Source organism: Triturus cristatus, chromosome 1_2 (genome assembly GCF_964204655.1).
Source record: "Triturus cristatus chromosome 1_2, aTriCri1.1, whole genome shotgun sequence".
NCBI classification, from domain to species: Eukaryota; Metazoa; Chordata; class Amphibia; order Caudata; family Salamandridae; genus Triturus; species Triturus cristatus.
The window spans coordinates 460,013,270-460,036,938 of NC_140580.1; the positions used below are offsets into that span (position 1 = coordinate 460,013,270).

At 44.6% G+C, this 23,669-nt stretch overlaps 1 protein-coding gene across 1 annotated transcript in view; it reads right to left on the reverse strand.

The window, feature by feature from the left end:
- KNDC1 (kinase non-catalytic C-lobe domain containing 1) overlaps positions 1–23,669 on the reverse strand; it is a 575,645-nt gene that overhangs the window by 315,675 nt on the left and 236,301 nt on the right. Inside the window, exon 11 of the mRNA XM_085606188.1 lies at positions 5,159–5,236. Coding sequence (XP_085462314.1) covers positions 5,159–5,236 — 78 coding nt within the window. The remainder of the gene's footprint in view (positions 1–5,158; positions 5,237–23,669) is intronic.

Sequence of the window (23,669 nt, forward strand, 5' to 3'; positions counted from 1 at the left end):
GCACGGTACCTCAGCATGTTTGACCTAACGTCTGGGTACTGGCAGATCGCCTTGACTGATGGGGCAAGAGAGAGGTCAGCATTCTCCACACCAGATGGGCACTACCAGTTCCAGGTTATGCCCTTTGGGATGAAGAATGCCCCTGCCACCTTTCAGAGGTTGGTCAACCAGGTGTTGGCCGGACTGGATGAGTTCAGTGCCGCCTACCTGGATGACATCGCAGTGTTCAGCGCCAGTTGGGAAGAACATCTGCGCCACCTCTGAGAAGTGTTAATGGTGCTACAGAGGACAGGCCTCACGATCAAGGCGAGTAAGTGCCAGATCGGGCAGGGTTCTGTGGTGTACTTGGGACACCAGGTCGGGATCGGCCAGGTGGCGCCCCTACAGCCCAAGATTGAAACCATCCTGGCTTGGGAGCCACCCAAGACCCAGACAGAGGTGAGAGCCTTTTTAGGACTCACGGATTACTACAGGAGGTTTGTCAAGGGGTATGGCAACATTGTTGCACCCTTGACTGCGCTGACTTCCAGGAAGCAGCCTAAGAGAGTTATTTGGACTGACACCTGTCAGAAAGCTTTTGAGGCCCTAAAAACTGCTATGTGCACGGCGCCCGTGCTCTTGGCACCCAACTTCTCCAGAGAGTTCATAGTACAAACAGACGCTTCAGAGCATGGAGTGGGGGATGTTTTGGCACAGATGAATGAGGAGGGCCTAGATCAACCGGTAGCCTTCATCAGTAGGAGGTTACTTCCACTGGAACAGAGGTGGAGTGCTATTGAGCGTGAGGCATTTGCTGTGGTCTGGGCACTGAAGAAGCTGAGACCATACCTGTTTGGGACTCACTTCCGGGTTCAGACAGACCACAGGCCCCTCAGATGGTTGATGCAGATGAGGGGTGAGAATCCAAAGCTGTTGAGGTGGTCCATTTCCCTACAGGGGATGGATTTCAGGGTGGAACACCGCCCTGGTACAGAACACGCCAACGCTGATGGTCTGTCCAGATTTTTCCGCCTTAGTGATGAGAACTCCCAGAAGGTAGGGTAGTTCTCCCCACATTACAGCTGGAGGGGACACGTGTTAGACCTAGCACCTTGGCGTGGGTCTCCCTTCCATTTTTGCTGTTGTCTCATTGGTTTTTGCTGGTGTTAGTTGCTTTGGGCACTGTGCCACTGCTGTCCAGTGCCAAAGTGCAAGTGCTCCCTATTGTAAATTGATATATGAATAAGTGGTTCCATGATTGGTTGGTTTGGTTTACCAGTCAGACCCAAGTACAGTGCACAAGGAGTGCCCAGGGCTGGTAATCCAAATACTGCTGGTGGGCTTGCAGCACTGGTTGTGCCACCCACAGAAGCAGCCTGTAAAAGTGTGTCGAAGGACTGCCATTGCAGAGCCTGTGTGCAGTCTGGTACTGTCATGCTGACTGGGCAAGTGCACCCACTTGCCAGTCCCTAAACCTTCCCTTTTCTTCATATCAGACACCCCTATGGTAGGCCCAAGGGCAGGGTGCATTGTAAGTATAAGGTAGGACATGCCCTGCTGTATGTGGCACGTTCTAATAGTGAATTACAGCCATTTTCGTTTTTCACTATTGCAAGGCTAGCTGTTCTCCATAGGTCAGAATGGGCAGTTTGGTTAGTACATCTTATAATCCTAACTGACTTAGGGAACATGGTAGAAATTCGAATTTAGTATGCCTGAACTCAGAATGATATAATACATCTCTTAGTGATGTTGGTTTTAACATTCTGGTGCTGATTCCGATCCGTTAAAAAAAATTACCGTACGACTCTTATCTGTATTTTTTTTACGTACGAATCGTACAAGTCCCGTACGAACGGCCAAGTACGATACGGTTCTAATTCGCTTTAGTTTGTGTTTGGCTATCATATCGGACCAACTCTATTTGGGACTGGAAAAACCACCAATGCCAATTTGACAGTGTTTTCATGGCTTATCTTCAACATGAGGACAAGCAGAATAGTTGAGAGTTATAAGTTTGTTGGAGATTATTTTCTACGTGAGACCGTATCGTTATACAAATCATTTATTTGCCCTGAAGAAGTCCTAGCAGAATAGGACGAAACGCGTTGGCTGAAGAACTGTTTGGAAAATAAATAAGAGACTATAAATCATCAATTGGATCAAGTGACTTCTCTTGTATTATATTTGAATCTAAGTGGGAACAATATGGACTTTAAAAAACAAATTGTGTAAAGAATAGTGGTGCTGTTCTGATTTAGTAGTAAGTTGTATTGGGGAGGAAACCTGAGATTTCCAGCTCATGGCATTGTGGACTATATGTTAAATCTAAAGAAAAGCCTGGTCCTATTAAAACACCCATAAAAGATAACTTTCACATGAATTAGGAGAACTTCGGTGTGTGATATGGCCTGGAGGGTACCTCTAGTGTTTAGCCATAGGGCCAGGACACCCTGTCTTGAAGCTTATTAATCCTCATGCTTTACCAGATAAAAGGTGTGCCCCTATACAGCACTCAAGAAGTTCTGTAAAGTCAATTTCTGTATTGATAATGGAGACAATGGGAAATCAGAGTGTTTCTTGTGAATCTGGCAATGTCTGGCCACTGGATGGTGGATAAGCCAGCCAACTTTGTTATCCCTGATCAGGATGACTTTGACAGTCAGCCTGAATACTAAAACATATGTCAAGGATGAAACAAGGATGGCTCAGTCAAGATCAAAATGAAATGTGTGCAACAAGAGTAAAGCAGCATGGTACTGAAGTGCTATGCCCATTTGTTTTTCTTGTGCCCTTTACTGACTGTAGCTCACACCTATGAAACCAACAGTGAAGACAACTATAAGGCATGCAGAATTTGCAGAAGGTATAAAACTGCATCAGAGCTAGGCAGGCAAGGTGACAGCCCTGGAAGTCATTGAAAACTTCCAATGTTTATAGACTAGCCCTGTAATGTTAAACCCAATGTTTAATTTGAGCTGGTGGCTCCATCACTTAATTGTCAAAACCAACACTTATGATAGTCTGCCACATGGTGGCGCTATTGATCTGATTTAGAGATGAGCACACCAACAGCAGTTTACTGATTCAATATATATTAGAAATGACTAATACTTGCAGCTCAAGCTAGTCTTACAGCTTTGGAGGCCGGGAATAGTCTGAATTGTCATACTTGTAGTAGTGTGATGGTTAGTAGTTGTGTTGGTACTATCACTGGCAGTGCTGCAGGGGCAATGAGTAGTGCAAGCGGCAGTGGCCTCCTGATGAGGGCCATGGCACTTATTTTTTCACAAATTAAGCACTGGTTAGACGTGAACGAGGGGTCGACAGACCTGCTCATCTGAATGAACTGTCATAATGTCAAAGAGGTGACCAGGGTTGCTGTCTGACGAATTAATAGAGCTGTTTAGTGTCTATGGGGCATATCAGCAACAACCGGCGATAATTATCGCTAAGCGCACTTAGCGCTAGGATAATTATTGCCGGCTAACGTGGATTTTTATTACTGAGATAGCGTGCTATTAGCAACGCTTATCTCAAAAGCGATAAAAATCCCAGCGATAATCTCACGTTGTGTGGCGTTAGCTTGCTGATAGGGACTTACAAACTTAGCCATGATATCCACCTTCCATAGGATATCATGGCTAAGTCAGTTCTGAACCAGGCGTAAGGAAAGTAGCGATAACAGGGGTAATCGCTACTTTTCCTGCCGCTTTGCTTCATAGCGTGGGGCTTGATGATAGGAGAAATGTTGCTTAGCGACATTTCTCCTGTCATGTTAAGTCAGGAACGCCCACTTTGCATCTCATTAGAGATGCAAAGCTGGGCTTTCGGAATCCCGACGCTAAAGCAAGGTTTCACGCGTTAGCGTGGCCTTGCTAATTAGGCGATAAAATTATCGCAGCTTTTCGTCCGAAAACGGCCGCAAAAGCGGCGATAATTTTTTATCGCCAGCTGGTAAATATGCCCATATATACGTTGGGTCTGCTGAGTACATCGCGTGGGCCTAGATCATTGTCAGAATGCCCTTTTCTGATGTCAGAGAGAGGTCCACTACAAGAATGTAGATATTTTCTTAGGGTAAAGAATGCCCCTTCACCTTTTGAACAGCTGATAAACCATACACTGTGTTGCCTACTTGTACAACATAATTCTTTACACTTCACTTTAGATACCTGGGACACCTCCAGAGGTTATTGGAGCTGCAGAAGACGACCATCTAGGTAACTAAGTGCTGGAGAGGTCAGGGTTCAGTGGTATATCTTGGCACCAGGTGTGGAGTGGGAAATATAGCCTCTCACATCCAAAGGCCATTCTGTGATTGGATGAGCCCCTAACCAGACCCAGCTAAATGCTTTCCTGGGGCACACTGCTTACTATTAGTACTTTGTGCCGAACTACAGGAGTGTCCTTGACTTTCACTTAATATGTGGTTTCATTGCTAGTCTCTTAAACGTGACCGTACGAGTTGACCATTAAATTGTGATAGGTGCGGTAACGTTTGTTATGATAAAAACAGCATCTCTTGTATACATTTAAACAGGAGTAAAAGGCAAGTCACATATTGCGTCATTCAGATATCTGCAAGTTATTCCCCAATATCAGGGGAAACATGTAATTTGGTGTTATTTATTGCACTCAATGAATTCCGACACAGCAGTCTGTTTTTATCATGTGTGATCAATATTGCACCAATTACTGGCCCACTCGTATCGAGGGCCCTAGCAGAGTAACTGTAAACATGCATGCATTTTTCAAAAGGTATTACTGATCCTAAAAACCTATGTAAAAGCCCTAATAATTCAACACAGCCCTTGAACATCTGTATGAGAAAGCACAGAGAATTAGAGACATTATGACTCTGGTGCTTCTTTGCAAAGCTCATTTGGTGCATATCTTTTGATGAAATCTCATTCTCAGCCTGTAATGAATCTGATTGAAATAATGTCATAGGAATTTATGTAACCCATGGCTCCCATAATCCCATTCTAAGTGGGACACTAACGTTTTAATAATTCTGAGCAATTTATGGAACATAAAGTTCAGCCACAAATGGGTAAATAATGTGTCATGCTGACTCGAAATTGACAAACTGGAAAGCATTCACAGCATTTAATGCATGGATCATTAAAAAAACGAATTTGTTTAATACTCATGATAAGCTCAGTAAAAGCCATACCTGATGAGCACATTGACTCAGCTCTGCCAAGATGTGCCTGCTGCTAAGGTTTTGCTGAATGAGGTACTCCCTGCACATCTAAAAGAACAGAATGAAAAACACATTTTAGGAAGAGTAGACATGCTACTGGTCTTTAGCTGATTCGGGCTGCAAAGAATGTGGTTACAACAAGTAGCAGTATTTTGGGTAATTTTAGACTGAGACGAGTTATAGACTCACAGACACTTATGCCCTGATTCCGAGTTTCTTGGAATCCAGGTGCTTTTGACCGAGAACGTTATTTATCGGGTTTGATAAATCCCATAATATGGAGAACACTGTACATTTCTCCTGTGTTAAATTCCAGCAGGTTTGAACTGTTGAAATTTAATGAATGGTGAGATATTTAACACACCCGAAAATTACAATTTGCGACAAATAACACCCAACTCGTAATTCCGACACCGGCGGAAAACACCGACCCACTCATAATTAGTGCCTTAGTTATAATGCAAAAAGAACAATTGACGGACAGAATGCAGAACAATGTCATACATTCACCCCAGTGCAGAGATCTGAGCCTAAATCCATCGTTTTTTTGCTCACCATGCCATTCCAGTTAGAACCCAGCCATATGCAAATCAGTCTTGACCCTGCGCCCAATGGGAACAGTCCAGCCCGAACTGCCAGGCCAAGTCCTCCCTGGACTGGAACCAAACCTCCTAGGACCCGTTTCGGCGGGGTTTCACCCCTCATCAGCCAGGATAGCTTGATTCCAGTGGCATGGAGAGCACGGGACCCACGTCTGGGAATACCCGTTCCACTCGGGGTGACAAATGTAAAAAGAACAATTGATGGACAGAATGCAGAACAATGTCATACATTCACCCCAGTACAGAGATCGGGGCCTAAATCCATTGTTTTGTTGGCGCAGGTCTCTCAATCATATATATGAGGCGATGGAAAGCCACCCTGTGTGGCTTTGCATGACCTCATATATCTGGATTAAGACAAGGCAACACTTGCCTTACACTACCATTAAATATAATGGGGTTGCCTTACTCTACATCTAGGAAGTGTTCCATGGGTATTGCTGTGGGTGTTCCCACTTAACACTCATGGAATATGACACTGCCCCAGATTTACAACATCACTTAAACCTGGGGCAGCGCCCAAAAGGTATGCCTCCCCAGAGCAGGCGTAACTAGAACAAATGTTTACATTTCTCCTCGTTTTTTCCTCTTTCCATGTGTGCTGCACATATAGTATGAGGAAAACGCCACTCATGATTGTTTTTGTGCAGGATGGCGCCCCTTCCTGCACAACAACAATCATGCTAACACAGACACCCTTGCACTATGGTGCAAGGGTGCCAGCGTTGGCGCTGGGCTACAAATTTTACGCCGGTGCTGTCTGAAATATGGTGCATTCCTGTCCTTTAAAATTTGTGTAGGGCAGTGCAGCAAAATGACTTGCGGTACTGCCCTATGCCAATTCATTGTAATTGAGACACTAAGGGTTTATGGTGGCTGCATTAAGGCTGTCCTAACCAGGAAAAACAGATAATTTTGAGATTACAAAAATGATTGAAGTCCAGTTCAGTACACAACGCACTAAAATAATCTATTCCAAAGGTAAACAGCTATGGCCAAAAACAATCTTCTTGCATCTTCTTTCTCTTCAAATGAAGGTACCTTAAGCAAGTGTTCCGAGCACACCTCAGAGCCCGCCTTAGGATATATGACTCGTTGCTTATATAATACAAATAGAAGGCAGTTCCACACACAGACTGATGCATCAGGGAATTGTTTTTAACATCACTGCGTTTGAGTGGCAGCCAAATTCAAATCTCTGAGGTGGAGTGCAATAGAATTGTCTTCCTACCTCTCTGACAGCTAGATTTTGAACAAGCTGCAGTTTCTATAATAGATAAGTTGAAGCACCCAGATGCAGAACAAGCATTGGCACATGCATTAGATTTCGCCTATGGGATTAATAATAAGTCAAGAGGTGTGGGAGCAGTGTGTGAGTGTGGGGAGTATGGTGTGAATGCTCTCTGTGCAGGGTGAGTGGTGCATGAAGGAAGGTTGATAAGTGTCTGAGTGCAGGGTGAAAATGCCTCAATGCATGGTGATTGATATATGTTCTGTACAGAATGAGAACTGTGTGATTGTACAGGGGGAGAGATGTTACCTTGTACAAGGTAAGAGGTGTGCGAATATAGGGTGAAAGGTATGTCAATAGTATAAGTGCAGGTTGAGCGGTTTTAGTTCAGGGTGAGAGGAATGTAAGTGCTGGGTGAGAGGTATGTCAATGGTATGTCAATGGTGTGTGAGTGTAGAGTCACACACTGTGTGGTTGGTGGATGAGCAGTATCTGACTGCTAGTGCAATCTCAGGGTGACTTTGCAGAGTAAATGGTGAGTGAGTGTGCAGGGTGAGCAGTGTCTGAGAGTAGGTGAAAGTTATGTAAGTGTTGTGCAAAGTTACAAAAAGAGGGAAGGCCATCCTGTGTCCTACTATGCTGCAGAAAGATGCCTGAGCACTGCTCCCCTCCCCTGGCTCCTGGCGAGGCATAGCTTGTCTGTTCTACCACATGTGGCATCTAAGCAGCGCAGTGCAGGAAAATGAGACAAAGAAAAGAAAAATAACAAGTACAAATGTGTAGAATTGTGCAGGAAGTGGAGAGGTCGTAATGTATGCCACATTGTCCAGGAGCCAATTTATTGCAATTAGAAAGGGTGCAATTGGAGGGATGGGGGTGATAACGTGGTTTGGCAACGGAATGTGTAAAGGAGAATGGAGTAGGAGCATGCAAGTGTGGCAGCGTGGGGCGAGACGGGCACGGAATGATACACATTTAGTGAGAGAAAAGAGAAATACTAAGTGTGAAAGTGCAATCACTAGTGTGAGGAGGCTATAAATGTGGATACAGTAGATGGGGTGTTTACACAGAATAGCTCCGGGTGGTCCAAGGAAGGAGCCCTTTTGGTGGTGGGGCAGCGAAGCAAAGAAGAAGGTGCTCGATAGCAAGGAAGTTATGGGACAGCACATAGCGATGAAGGTGCAGAGGAGGGACAAGAACCCTGAAGTGTGAGGGGAATATTGCATGGTGAGATGTGTGGATAAGACAGCAGGAGTGGGAGATTAAACACCCACATGGAGGAGAGCGCACGAGTGGATGGAGTGAGGAAGGTGCAGGAGAGCCCTAGTCTGGATGTGAAAAGGATGCAAGTGGAAGGTGCGATCCCCACAGGGGAGGAAGGTGCAGGAGAGGGAGACCCTGAGGTGGGATGAAAATATTCCACTATGAGAAGGGCACAGGAGATAGCAGGAGTGGGAGGTGAATCCTCAACAGGGGAGAAGAGCGTAGGAGTGGGCGGCCAGGCTAGTCTTTTTGAGGAGTCAGCGCCTCTGTGGTAGGCAGTTACTGACGCAGCCCACAGTACAGGAGGGGCAGGCAGCAGCAGGATGGTTTCAAGGGCAATATTTAACACACCCGAAAATTACAATTTGCGACAAATAACACCCAACTCGTAATTCCGACACCAGGCTGTCGGGTGCAGGGGTGAGCCGGGCTCTGAACTTAAACTCTCAAACACAGCCAGGACTTGCAGGGATGCCAGCCAGGAGTGTGCCACCCGGACTGGGGTTGGGGTGGAGCACATCACCCTGCACCAAGCCGTGGGCGGAACCACACTGATTTACCTGCTAAGCAGAGGATATCGATCTGTTAAAAAGTACCTGTGTGCCGCACAGAGTGCGCCTGTTTGCAGTAACTAGGAGGTGCCTCCTTTTTTGGGTAAAAGTATCTGGACTCATCCTCGGCATTAAAATGGTGCATGGGAGGAGGGAAAAGGGGGGAGCAACATGAGGGATGGAGAGAGCCATGTACTCGGCAGAAACAAGCTCAGGGCAAGTACTGTGCTGCTCTTTCTGGTACTAGGCATGCGCACATGGAAGACATTACTCACTGCAACACAGCCCTGCACACACACATCAGCCAGTTTACAAAGGCCGTGAACCATGCGCTCTCAAGCACAGCCAATAATCACTCCTAAATATGTGAAGTCTCATAATTTCTATTTAGCGCAACTGCTACCTGACTCCAAGATGGCAGCAGTCTCACAGGGGCTGATAGTGAGATGTGTCAGGATGGTTGTCATTAAAGTGGTGCATGGGAGGAGGGAAAAAGTGCGGGCAACATTAGGGACGGAAAGAGAGCCATGCACTCAGCAGAAAGTAAAAAAACAAGCACTGTGCGGGCAAAAGGTTTTAAAACAAGCATTGGCATAGCCAATAGGTCTCGCCTTTGGGACCTTATAAGTGTTTAGCCATGCAACAGTTGCATAACTAAATACTTATAAGGTCCCAAAAGCGAGACCTATTGGCTATGCAAAGCGGCCGTGCGGCCGCTAAAGTGAAAGCGATCGCGATCACGATCAAACATCAAAGCAGCCGTGGGGCCGCGAAAGTGAAAGTAATCGCGGTAAAGAGCGGCGCGCACGCCCGCGCACATGCACTGTAGCTCTAGGCTGGCCTGATAGCACTTTTTGGAGCCCTCTCAATAAGTCTCGCCAGACCAGCGAAGTCAGGACTTGGGCCTCAGGACACTGATAAGAGGAAGCCAATGGGAGGAACAACAGGAAATAGTATGCTACAACCAAAAGAAACAGAGGAAAAAGTAAGTGGCAAGCACATGAACAAATGAAAAGCAAGGGTACAAGAGGCAGGATGTAAGTCCCTTTTAAGATTTATGTTGAATACATTAGATTTCACAAGCACAGCACAAGAGCTGTGCAGGCGAAACCTAACATTTACTGTAGTCAAGGCACAATACTATCACAGCTAATGTGTCAACCAGACAGCCTTGGAAGAGGCGGTAAATGCCTGAATGAAATGATGCAGTTGTTTCTGTTGCAGCAGAAGTCAGCTTTAGCAAAGTGTGATTATCATAGGACACATTTAGAACCCAAAGTCGTGAGAGGTGATGAGGGCAGATAGAAGCTAATCATAGGTCTCAAAGAATAAGTGACCCAACGTGGACTCCCGTGGAACAACACACCCATAGATATGATGCATGATGACAGAGGCTAGAATTCAAGTGATGATACTCACTTCCAAGTTAGCTCTTTGAAATTAAATTACAATATTGATTTGTAATTGAGAAGTGTCTGTTATTTAACCAGATACAGATTTTGCAGATTAGCCTTGGTACAGTATTTGGCAAAGACATCATATGAAATGTAGGAAGTAGGGGCACTATTTTGGAACAAACCTGTGGATTAGTGTTGACAAGATAGCAGACACCTTCTGCATTTGAAAATACTAAATAATTATAAGAGGAGAAGTGTCAAATGGTAGATCTTTCCTATCTTTAGGAATAACTAACCACATTGATGAAGAATTGGTTAAAGAGATGGTAACTATCGAATAGTTATCCACATTACCATTTGTGAAAATCATCCAAAGTATTGTTACCTTCATTATACAGTATGACTTTAAATTGAAACTATTTGAGTGTTATATGACTATATAGATGGTATCACACAAACCCCTTTAGTAAAAGAACACTTTGACATTGTAAAACTTATTTGTACTCTTAAGAGTTATTAGAACAGCACATGCAATACCACTAAACTTTAATAGGTGAGACTGTAAGGTGTTCTTTTAAAAAAAGCCATAAAATCACACTGGTAGCCGTATTGCATAGTAAAATACTTGGCCCCTCTAAAACTTCCAACTTAAATCTAATCTATGATTTACAGCAGTAACTGAGGCTCAATCTGGGCTTCATCTCACCCAGATCAAGCAGGTTACTATTCATGGGTTGCGCCACATGTGAGATTATAATAACGTTCAAAGTATGACAAAAGCCCTAACACCATGTTCTCTTGATATACCATATAGAATGATAGATGGATAAGCGCACATAACAGGCATGTTAATCACCGAAGGGTTCCGAATCATATCAAATAGCAACTAGAGTGCAGCTTGAGTTGTCTATGGCATCACTCAGAACCCGAGCTGAAACACATCCGCATTATTCACTTTTTACCAGTGGAGAATTTATAGCAAATATAACCCACACAATCATCTGGCCCTGCTTTCAACTGTAACAAAGGGACAGAAGAGTAATTGGAGGTCAGAGATAATAAGGCCTCCCCTCCCTGCCTTAAATGTAAAAAATAAATTGCTGGCCTTCAGTCACCAAACCCCACCGCCCTTGCCTTCCCTCCCTCATCCCTCCTGAAACGTTGTTCTATGCTCACCAATTGAGCAGAGAACTGGTGCTGCTCTGACAGGCCTTCAATGAGACCTGTCAGAGCAGCCTTATTGTTGTTATCATGTAGCAGCTGTAGCATACATCCTTTGTTACCCACTGTTGCTACATCATAGAATTTAATAATCAGATTTAGATTCTGGTATTCACACCTGTGGCTTTCAGTGAGAGCCTACAGAGCAGAAGCTTTTCGGGATATTGGTATCTGTGTCTGTGGTCTACTTTCCAGGCCTAAGCCACATATTCTAAATTAAATAGTAGACCCTTCCATCTCAGTGTGGCCCTTGCTACTGTGTAGCTAGCCTGTCTTGGCATCAGGTAACAAGGCAGAACCTCATGTTGTAGGAGAGTAGGATCTGCTTCACATGGGTACCCCCACTTTTTGCTGGTTTTTCGACCTTAGTCTGGCTGTGTCCCTACTAATCAGGTCCACAGCCTAGCTGCTTCCTCTCTAAAATGGTTTCCATGTACATTAGGTACATATCTAATTGGATTCTGGAGTGCTTTATAAGCCTCTAGTATATGGTATACTATATACCAAGGGCATAGGTACCTCAGAGGCCTACCAGAGGCTGAAGCATGTATTATGCCACCCCTGGGAAGCATTCCAAAATGGCACCACTGGTCTACTACTACAGCCTGGGTAAGGGTGTGCTTGCACCCCTTACAGTGGTATAGGCTACCTATATCCATATATATATATAGACACATATAAACCTATAAGTTATTCCTATGGCAGGCCTTGACAATCCTGAAGGCAGAGTGCTTGGTTTTGTGTGAGAGGGTGCCCAAGCATGAGCTGAGCCCCTCTGCAGCTTTTGGAAATACTTCCTTATGGCTATTCTGTGATACAGCCATACCATATACTCTTAAGTGCATTATAACCTCGCGGTAAATGCTAACTTTGGAATGGCTGCATCAAAACATGTTGTTTTTGGTGTCAAACATCTTGGAATACTTCCCCCCCGCCAGCTCTGGTGGCGGGGGTAGCATTCCACCCTTCTAGAGGGAGAGACAGGTTCGCACTAGTGCTGACCGAAACACTGGCAGGGGAGGCCTGGACAATAGGTTTCCTGTCGAAGGGGGGTGTCGAAGGGGGGTGTAACCACCTCCCCAGACAGGCTGATGTGTATTGGGGCTGGGCGGGAGCACTCTCTGGTGCTTTGAAGTCCTGCACTGGGGGCACATTTGCTACCCCTGTGCATAGTCCAGTTCAAACCGGTTGCAGGGGCTACCTGCCCCTGCTCTGGTGCAAAACTGGACAAAGGAAATGGGTGTAACCACCCCTCTTTCCAAACCCTCCCATAGGTGGGTCCTTAGAGTATGTCCAACCCCCAAACTTAGTATAAGTATGGGAACCCAGTCCTTGTGACTTTAGATTACCCTGGACGAAACTCTGCAACATATATCCTGGACCTTCGACGTTCTATCTTGACTAGAAGACTGAAGAAATATCCCTTGTGGTCAAGGAGTGACTCCCCTGCTTGGCAGGCACTAAAGAAGCAACTGGCCGGTCTGCATTGCTGAAGCTCCCGCCGGACGCTGAAGTCTTTGCATCACCAGAGGTAGATTTCCAGACTTCCCTGAGGCTACCCTGACTCCAGAGCAAAGATGAGGCCCGTGGCTATCGTGGGTGATGTGGAACGGTGACCCCTGGACACCGTGATCTTTTGCAGCAACAGCATCTTCCTGGGCTTCCTCGAAGTTGTGCTTTGGGCTCCGAGTAGCCCCAGCCTTGAGCACCTCCTGCACTGAAGATTGCTGGCCTCCACTCCACGAGTGACCCGTGGGCCAGTTTCAAGTGCGACTGCTCGAGGCTCCTTTGCGATCACTAGCCCGTTGGCTAGCCGGTCCCCACGAAGGCAACTCCTCTTCTACTTGGGCTTTCCTGGTTGCTCCAGATGTGCCCTGACTTCCCTCAGACCTTGCTAGTCTGCACCGCAATCCTTTTTCTGAATTCCAGTGACTTGCCGTTGCCAAGGCTTGTTGGGTCCAATCTAGTCGCCGACACCGCAGCACTCGACAGACTTTGTGGGACAGCTCGAATCCGGCTCTTGGGCTTCGTCAACGCCTCCTGCACCTCGTGGCTGAAGAGTCAAGACACCTATCAACTCACCTAAAGCACCCGACATCTGTGGGCATTGGGTCATCCTGCCCTCGGTCACTGGCTAGTGACCCAGACTCTGTCCCCTCTGCTATCAGGTTCCGTCCATCCTAGATCCAGGCTTGGATCTCTTCGGACACTTCTCCTGTTCACGGCAGCAGCAGTTCTTTGCAGGCTTCCATTGAAATCGACGACGCGACCCGACACCAAAAGACACCTATGCACCCGACTTCCCTGGGTGAGGTAACCCGAGTACTCCGGTGCTCCTGTGGGTGCTAGCCCTAGAACCTCTTAAGTCCAAAAGGGTTTGGTCCTGACTCGATTCTAAGTGTCCCTAATCTGTAAATTTCCAACCGCGACATTGCCCATAGAAGATAACGGGAACCCGCGGTTGTGTTCACACACTGCATACAGTCCCCGTGGGTCCCCTGTGTCACTACCTTGGGTGGTTCCTTGGGGTCTCAGCAATTCTACAGGCTCTAGGCCTTCTGTCTAGTTCAGTCGTGGTGCTTATACCACTTTTTTGGTATATGGTTTGGTACGCCCCTAGGGCCCATTACTGATGATTGCTCACTTGTAACTTAAGTACTTCGAACTCCAGTCTCATAAAGAGACTAGAGGGGTGTGTTTTAACCTAAATACATATATTTTAAATATATACCTGGTGTGGTTGTCCTTTCATTTGATCATTCAAGAGATTATAGACTGGTAAAACAAGCTGCTTTACATTCCTTCAAGACTTAGCCTGAAGGCTGGTCTCCATAGCTACCACTAGGATAGCTTTCAATAAAGGTTGTCTTTAACCTATCACCATAAGGGGTTGTTTGTACTGATACAGGGTGCCCACTAGAACTAGTGGACAGCATATATCAGGCCACCTTCTCACACATGTCAACTATTACTGTGTGATGAATAATAAGCTACCTCTAGTAGGTCCGAACAACCCACGGCCAGTTACATATGTGTTATTGCGTTGAGGGAAGAAGCAAAATCTTTCTCAACTTACAGAAGGGAGTCCAATGGGTTAGTGAGTCATGCTGCAACATGGCAGATATGCAATGCAGAGGAAATTAATGAATATGATTTCGGGGCATATTATCAAGCACGGTGTTAAAAATTATCACCGGTTTAGTGGCAGAAAACTGCCATTACAGCGGCGATAATGGGCTTGATAATATGCCCTTGAGAATTCCAATAGAAGTCCATGTTCTGGTGTGAACATGGGCTTCTATTGGAATTCTCCAGGGCATATAATCAAGCCCATTATTGCTGCTTTAGCAGCAGTTTTCTGCCGCTAAACCGGCAATAATTTTAATGCCGTCCTTGACAATGTGCCCCTTCCTTGGCTAAGCTTAGACTTATAGCAATGTATGAACGCCAGTACCAGGATATTTGTTCATCTTGTTGATCTCCTGCACACCCAGTGACTCTCCTTCTCTAAGAGAAGCCCTGCCTCTGGTGCTGTTAAAGGAATGCCACTGTATTACTTGACAGGACAAGTTTTGAAGGTGTGCAAGGTCGGACTTGATGTGCCAGGCATCGGGCGTTCCCCCAGGAGGCTGGAATGGTGGGGTCCGCTTTTGTTACTGGTGACCGATTTTGTAGCAGTGCAGCTGTTTGAAAAGCACTGAAGAGTTCCTTGCATATCCAACAATTTCAGGCAACAATAAAAGTGCCAAGATAACTGGTGATTGATGTACCTGCTTAGTGCAGTTTAGTCTATTGGCACTGTTGACTGCTCCATGAAAGTGTAGAGGGTTAATATGCCTGCGGAGATGAGTGTGTACTATGAACATCACAGGACATAATTTAACGTGCATAGCTCAGTGAGTTACTGCTTTTGTCACAGAGATCCGTTTGTTACTGCGCAGTTCATAAATTACAGTCGTAATCTAGCTTAGAATGTTATGGTTTTTTCCCAGTCATTCATTATCCTGAATTTGCTAAAAAGGGTTTGTTTGGGTAGAAATAAATTCTAATTAGTAAAGTCACATTCTGAATACTGAGTTTGTGCTTCCCCAGACCAAGCACTCTTACAAAATGTCTACCAGTATGTATGACATGTGACTCCTACACCTTGTAGTTCCCTTTGTCTTATGTACATTTTCTATACACTGATTTACACATGTATGTTTCATTGTCTCTGTATGTGTGTGATGTAAAATGCTCCGACACCCTACACTGGTATGAGACGAGCTATAAAACAAATGAAATACATGTGAGAGAGGGTCTATGGAGAGATGAGAGACACTGCTGGAGGGTGATAGTAAGGGAATAATTGAAGAGTCTCAAAAAAGATTGCCGTATCCAGGTGCACTGTAAGGTCATCATTTACTATGCTTAAAAAACAAATAAAATTGAGTGTATAATGAAAAATGTGTTGTAGGATGCACGTTTGCCATTTTTTCCCAAATTTTCTTGTGGAGAGAACCCCCCAAACTCCTTTTTAGTGGGCAGGCTTGCTCGCTGCACTCACTCGCCCACCAAATGGGGGCTGGTCTGACAAAATTTGGCAGGACTGCTTTGGGTTCCCTTTCCGGACCGGAAGGTGTGGAGTTATGAGATAAAAGGTTATCAGCCCCTGAAAACCTTCTGCCAAGTGAAAGTTACACAAAGGGACTCTCAGAAAATTCCCCCTGCAATGGGTGACTGTTCTAGAGTAGAACATTCATTACAGTTTTGGGAAAGTATAGACTGTGGTGCTGGGGTCTATTTAGGGATTTTTGAGGGGTATGCTAGTTTTAGCCTTTAAGAAACCATGACCAGACTACTAAATCTTTGGAACATGCTGCGAATAAGAAAATATAAGAACAATTACTAGGCAGCTGAGTGGTTGGAGACTGTAGCCTGGTTGACCCTTAACGAAAGAAGGATGTATGTCTGCTTGGTACAGACTGTTTGCCTACTGTGAGCTCTCTTCCTAAACTGCTGGCAAAGGGAATCTATACAGATCCAGTGGAAAATAGTGACTAGTTATAATAATTCTCAGCTAAATGGGTGCTGTTGAGAAGATGTGATGCATGTGGTCACTGGGGAAGATTCCTACAAAATTCTTTCAGGAGGATCTGTGTCACTGGGACGAGTCATAAAGATTCCTGAATGTTTTGATTTCACCTTCTCCCACCACTTAACACTATGGGGCAAATTCACAAGCCCCTATCACCATCACAACGTCACTTTCAGTGATGTTGTGGTGGCGAGAGGGGCCTTGCCTTATTCACAAGGCAGCGTTAAGCCAGTTAACGTGGCTTAACGCTGCCTTGTGAATAGGCCCCCTTTCACACTGTGTTTAGCGTGAAAGGGGTGTGCAGAGGGTGTTGTGGTGGGCGTTCCACCGCAACACCCATTGATATTTACGCTGCCCCCTATTCACAAGGGCAGCCTAAATAGGAGCTAACGCCAAACTTAAGACCAGGAAAACCCTGGTCTTAAGTTGACAATACGATGAGAAATGCTTTATTTCTCCTCGTTTTTGCTTTTTCCATGTGTGCTGCCTTGTGCAGCACACATGGAAAATGCTAAATGCCATGGTTTGTTTAATTACAGGAAGGTGTCCCTTCCTGTACATAAACAAACCTTTTTTTTTTAAATGCTGTTTTGTAACTTACATGTGTGCTGCATGAAGCAGCACACATGTAAGTTACAAACTGGCATTTTAGGTTTGTTTATGTGCAGGAAGGGACACCTTTCTATACATAAACAAACCTCCCTGCTTGCAGACACCCTTACACTCTGATGCAAGGGTGCCTGCTTTGGCGCTAAGTTGTGAAACTTAGCGCTATCGCAGGGGGAAAAGCAAGGCTGCACCATGTCCTTGTGAATATGGTGCATTTTCCGAAGTGGCGGAGAGAGGCCTTAAGCCAAGAAGGCTAACGCCTCTCTCCGCCACTTCCTTGTGAATATCCCCCTAAGTTTACCACTTGCTAAATATTTTTTACTTTCATTATGTGAACCAAGCGGACTCAGCAGCATCGGCCTGAGAAAAATGAAACCACCTCATATAGTGGAAGGTTGACATCCCAATGAACACATTGCAGACCTCTACACAGCCATGTACAGGATTTCTGCATGTCCCAGCTTCAGGTTATTAGCTCTGAATGGAAAAAGCCTTCCAGCTGCACCCTTGAACAGACAGACACTCCTATTAATCCATGTGAAACAAGCACACCTCTTGCAGAAGATCTCAGACACATCTGTCGAGCATTTGACACTTCCGGTCCCTTCTTCTGGAGCGGTACATTGTCTTCTTCAGTTCAGTGGCTCACCAAGGCTCACAACTACTGCATATAATCAAAGACTACGTGCACACAAAAAGCTATTGACCAGTGCAACCCTCTTTCAGTTTGCATGCGTACACTTTCAGGGCAGCCTATTTTGGCATCTAGGTCCTAGTGTTGCCCTTGGAAGACAATGAAACATTTTCCATCTTTTGTCACATTTTCAATGAATTTACTCTAGTGGTTCTCATTATTGATTTCGTTTGCATGATTTCCATAACCTTTGAAAACCGTATCCACTAATTACTGCTTTATATTTCCAACTGCTCTCATATAGTTTTATTTACACTTGATTAAAGCATTTCAGTACTTTACTTCTTTAACTCTAATTGTTCTTTAGTTAGTTTGTTACACACAACACCTCACACATCTATGGATTGCCTTACATTACAGGCCAGGCTACCAAAAGTAAGCCATGTTTGCACTTGTTCCCCTCTGTAGGCCTTCTTTTTAGGCAGTGATGGGGCTCAGCCAAAACTCACGACAAGACCAATGCAGATTTAAAATGCATTTTTCTGAGATCACACTAATTGCATGCAATCTGTCTGCACAGTAGTATGTGTGTTTGACTTGGTGGTTTTCGCGGATAATCACTGACTAAGAACCAACTGATTAAGTTCTAAACAAGAATGTCGGATTCATTGGCAGCACAAAGGGCCTTGGTACCAGGCTTTCTTTCCCAGCTGCTTCCATAGGGTGTGTGCTCAATATAAGATGGACAGTGAAAGCCATACAGTAGCGGCTTTATTCGACAGGGCATATCAATTCATATCTGTTGACAAAAACTCATTTTGTAATGGACATCTGTGGTCGATTAACATTTTGGTAAAAAAAACAATGTCATTTCACCTTCTTGAGGCTCTCAGACTAAAAACTATGAAGAATATAGTTACATCTTGACAGCGATCATTGCATCCTAGCCTCCGAACGGACCACGGCAGCCTTCACATTAATGGCACATGGTATGCTTCGTGGGTCATTTCTGGCATAGGTCAACTCCGAGAGGGAGTAGTTTCTGAACAAGGAACAATAGTTCCTCACATCTGGATGTTATATGTACCCTTATCTAAAGATTTGAAATTTTACAAGGGAAAAGTATTTAAATCCCAGTGGCATTATCTCATATGGAAAGGTTAGAGAGCAAATACACTAACAAACTTCAAATGTGTGCATGACAATTTAATTTTTTTTGCAACCAATGTTATCGCTCATATGGTTTTCCAAAGTAGATCCGTCATGGCTAGGACCATGCACACTTTTCATGACAACCTCAAAGTAAATGTATCCCAAGTGCTGAACTGTATGTAATTGTATCTTGTGTGTACCTCTTAAAATCTGGCATTTGTCCAGTCGTCATGGGACGAATGAACCCTGCAGGTTTAACACACTAAGTCTGAATACATTACTTGTTGTTATTTGCACAATATCTGTTTAGTGAGTATTAAGCAATAGGGAGGGCTGTTTCTCCATAATCTTTCTACCCTTCAATAGTCGCACCTCTGGTATGCATACTTGGTAAATCATAGTTGAAACAATGCTTTAGCTCCTCACTGACCATGGGAGGTGTGGCTTGAGAAGAACGTATTTGGAATTTGAATACATAGTCGACTCCTCTAAGCTCACGGCGCCACTCTGCAGAAGTGAAGTAGGCAGGCCAAACCATCAAAGCCAATACTGTAGCTTCTAGGGCCTCCTCTCTTCCTAGCCTTCTCACTTCACTTCCCAGAGATCCGCGGGGTGGTGAGGACATTCCCAAAAATAAAATCAAAACTCATTGAAAAGGTCAAGTCCTTTGCATACAAGGTGGCTTTCAATTCAGCAATGAAAATGGGCATATCGAGACATAAAAATATATGTGTGTATGGTTAAAGACAACAATGCAATAATAGTATATAACCACAAGTGTGGGCATAGAACTGTGGGTGATCGTATAACAATTTTGAACCTAAAACTCCTCATGTTACATAGATTTGGGAAAGAAAACAGATGTATAGCCATGCTATTGAGGACTGATTTGTCAACTTCGACCTAAATCTTCCAAAGGGAAATATATTTGGCCAAGATTCCATCCGGTATTGCATTTGGACACGATTGGTTGAGTCCTTATGAACGTGCAGATGTCAATAGCATTGAATTATAAAATTGTTGTATATATTCAATCAAGTGTGCTGTCTAGACATGGCAATAAATAGTCTATGGCTGCATTACCTGAAAAATACTTATGTTAATCTAAGAAATTTTAACATGCCAGACTTTTAAGGCTGTTTTTATTAATAACAAAGTTATGTATAAAGTTTAACATGACTGCACTGAAACTACTTGGTATCCACAAAACGATACATAGTAGGCCCAAAAAAATTTACTCGATCATAATTATATTTCGCTTTTTGTGCATAATTACCCAGGAGCAAACTCCATACATGGGATCAGAAGTCAGCACATCAAGGCGTGGCTTGCCTTGTGAGATTTTGAACATTCGCAAAATACTCTCTAACCCTCTTCCACTTTGGATATGAACAGAAATGTGCTTCTTCAAATGGAAGGAGTAATTCCCCTTCTATGGAGGGAACTAAGGACAACTGAACACCACAACTATCTTGGGAGCCGGTGTAGGGGAATAAGCTTATGGACTAGGAACGTATTTTCCCTGTGAAAAAAGAGGGAAAATGTGCACACAAGCAAAGTTTTCCCTATTGCAGACTGGGACTCTACAGATTATGGGAATAGCACTGATGAAAAATGTAATAAATCATTCCCAGTAGTATGCCTAGAAAGCGTGTAATGCACAGCTTTCCAGCCGTATGATATGGAATCTTAATGAAGTCTAAAAATAGTAAATGAGCACCCGTTCGTAGGGGTACTACTGGGGGTGCAGATTTGCTGATTTTTGTGAATCAGGCCACATGGAGCTCCATTCAGTTTGAGCAGGGACAGCTCCTTCACATGGGCGGAGGAGCGTTGCCCCGCTGCTTTCCCGCAGTGCGAGAAGCAGACAAATAAAATGGTATTTTAAATACCATTTTATGGTTCTACTTCTCGCACTGCGAGAAAGCAGAAGGGTATGCCTAGTTGGGGGCGGGTGGGTATGCCTGGTTGGGGGTGGGCAGGTGAGAGTTCCTGCTCCAGACAGGGGAGGAGTGGCTTGCCCATGGTTGTGGACGCTGACTGTTTGGTTTGCCCCAGGGCTAAGCAAACCAGTTATGCACACTCTGCATTTTCTATATGTAGGCTGCATGCAGCCTACATAGAGAAAATGGCCTCCCCATAGACGCCTGTGGGGTCGGCGTCCTAGCCAATCATACCGCTGCCATTGCAGCATTGTGATTGGATTAGAATAGAAGCAGTAGGCTGCCAGCTACTTGTAAGGTGCAGAGACAGGAGATGCGACGCTGGACCGGAAGCGAAGGTAAGTTTAATGTATTTTTTTTTAAATTAAACCCCGCCCTCCCTGCGTACCACCTACCTGCGCAATCCCCACATCCGAACCCCCCACGCGAGAGTCATGCCGGCCGCGACTGACCCAACATGCACAAAACGGGCAGTCCGGCGGCAGAATTAACCTGTAGATGTGAGGCTACAGAGGCTCGATCGAACAGCCAAATAAAGCAAGAGAGGCAGTGAGGCCCAAGAAGAGAGGGAAGTGAGGAGCCAACGGACCGTGAAGCTAAATGTTTGCAGCGGATGCGAGAGACAGATAAGCAGCGAACTCAACGTCTTTAGCAAGACCTCGGAGCTTGTGGCAGAAATGTGCTAATGAGACCCGAGAAAAGCGCCATGCCAGTCTCATCCAAGAGCGTGAGGCAAAACAGCTAAAGCGGGGACTAGAAAAAGTGCACATGTTGCTGCGGGCGCAATTTAGGCAGGATCCCTCTGTTATGCAGCATTGCCCACTGAGATGAACTTCTAAATTCCTGTCACTGGTACTCACCTGGACAATCAGTTGCTGGGAAAAATGGCCGTTGAAGACCAGTCAAGTAATGCACTGCATTGATAAGTGCCAGCTGCGAGGGTACTTCTGTTTTCATGAGTTTTAAGTGTACGTCACCAAGAGGAACGTTTGTAACTAAAAGGGGACAACAATGAAGTGAAAGGCATTCTCTGCGAGGTCTGGCCACATTCATATCTTAGATCTAGCAAAAGGCGGTAAAAAGGAGGCGTTTGAAGTCCTAACTGGTGCTTCTGTTAAAAATATTCATGGGTTAAAAGGATACCTGGTCTTGGGATTGCTTGATTATTTCTAAAGTCCATTTAATTAGCATTTCCATATAACAAAATTAGGTTTGATTTCACCATAGTTAGTTAAACACAAATGGTCCTTCTTACACATGGTGTAAGACTTCTCCTGTGAGTGTTAGCTTGATGTCTGTGCATGGATGTAGCGGCATGCTAAGGCATGAACCTATCCTCTCAAGCATTCAAACTTGTGACCTCAATGTTTGGACAGATTTGACAGCTGGTGTATTAACCACCTTTGGCTCCTACCTAATATGGATTTAGATTCTACAGCAACATTATCAGCTGCTGACAGGCTGACAGTTTGGGATGTGCATTAGAATTGTAAATTGAACATTGTACTTATGGGCTGTCAGCTAGCCTGACCTTAATTCCATGGCAGAGTATAAGATTAACCCAGTGGTATTTAGAGTGGTGGTTTTGTTTTTGGGGCTGTGCTGTACATTAATGGGTGACTATTGCCTGCATTAAGAATGTACACTTGTTCCATATGTGTATGGTTGTGAGTTGCAGTCTAACCCTGGGCTTAGACCGTACACCATTAAGAGATGAAATGTGCTAGAGATGGTTAAGGCGCTGGCAATTATAGAACATCTTAAATAGAACTTTATTGATTGTGTTGAGTGTCACCATGTGCTAAATAATAGTTTCTGCAATATCTAAAGCCTTAGGCTTTAAATATTGCAGTAACACATGGCACAATCACTGCTGTGTATTCCTGTGCAGTGCTAGTTACAACAAATGGCATTCTATTTTTAGATCCGCTAGTACAGAAAAAGCAGCTACCCATGTCACTATCATATAAAATCTCTTTATTGATGCCATAATTACACTTTCACAATTGCTTTAATGTTTTTGTTTTCTCAAATTTGCTTGAAAATGCACATTTTGCCCACTATTTTTTCAAAGTTTTCCCGGGGAAGAAGCCCTTGAACCCCCCTAATGATAGTTGGGCTCGCTCGCTACGTTCAGTCACCATAGGCCACTCATCCAGAACTTTTACGCCTCACCGCTTTCAAATGTCACCATCCGCCACTGAGTTTGAGTTTCGATGAGAAGATACTCAAAGCTCTAATTACACAGATCTGTCTTACACATCACCAGCCAGTAGCGGCTCCTGGAGGGAGTGCTGTGGGGCGGTGAGCAGGGTAGGGGCAGGGTGGGTGGTAGTAAACTCCGGCATACGGCCGAACCGAGGTAAGTACATAAATAAATAAATAAAACAAATTGCATTGCGCAGGCTGCATCGCCATTTGGCGTTGCAGTGTGCGCAATGTAATTTGTTGTATTTATTTATTTATTTATCTACCTACCTCGGTTCGGCCGCATGCCGGGGTTTACTACCCCCCCCACTCTGCCTCTCCCCCGCTCCGCCCCACCGCCCACAGCACTCCCTCCAGGAGCTGCTACTGTCACCAGCTTATCAAACACTGACAAATTCCATTAAAACATATTTACAAATGAAATCACTTTCAAGCTTGCAACAGTGTTAAACACTTACTAACAACAATTATGCTAGATTTCTCCATAAGCGATGTAAAATAGCGAAATGTTATAACTGATTCTAACTAAACCACAATTATTCTAATGATAAAAACTATATTTGTGATTAACCATCTTTATGTAACACGTTTCT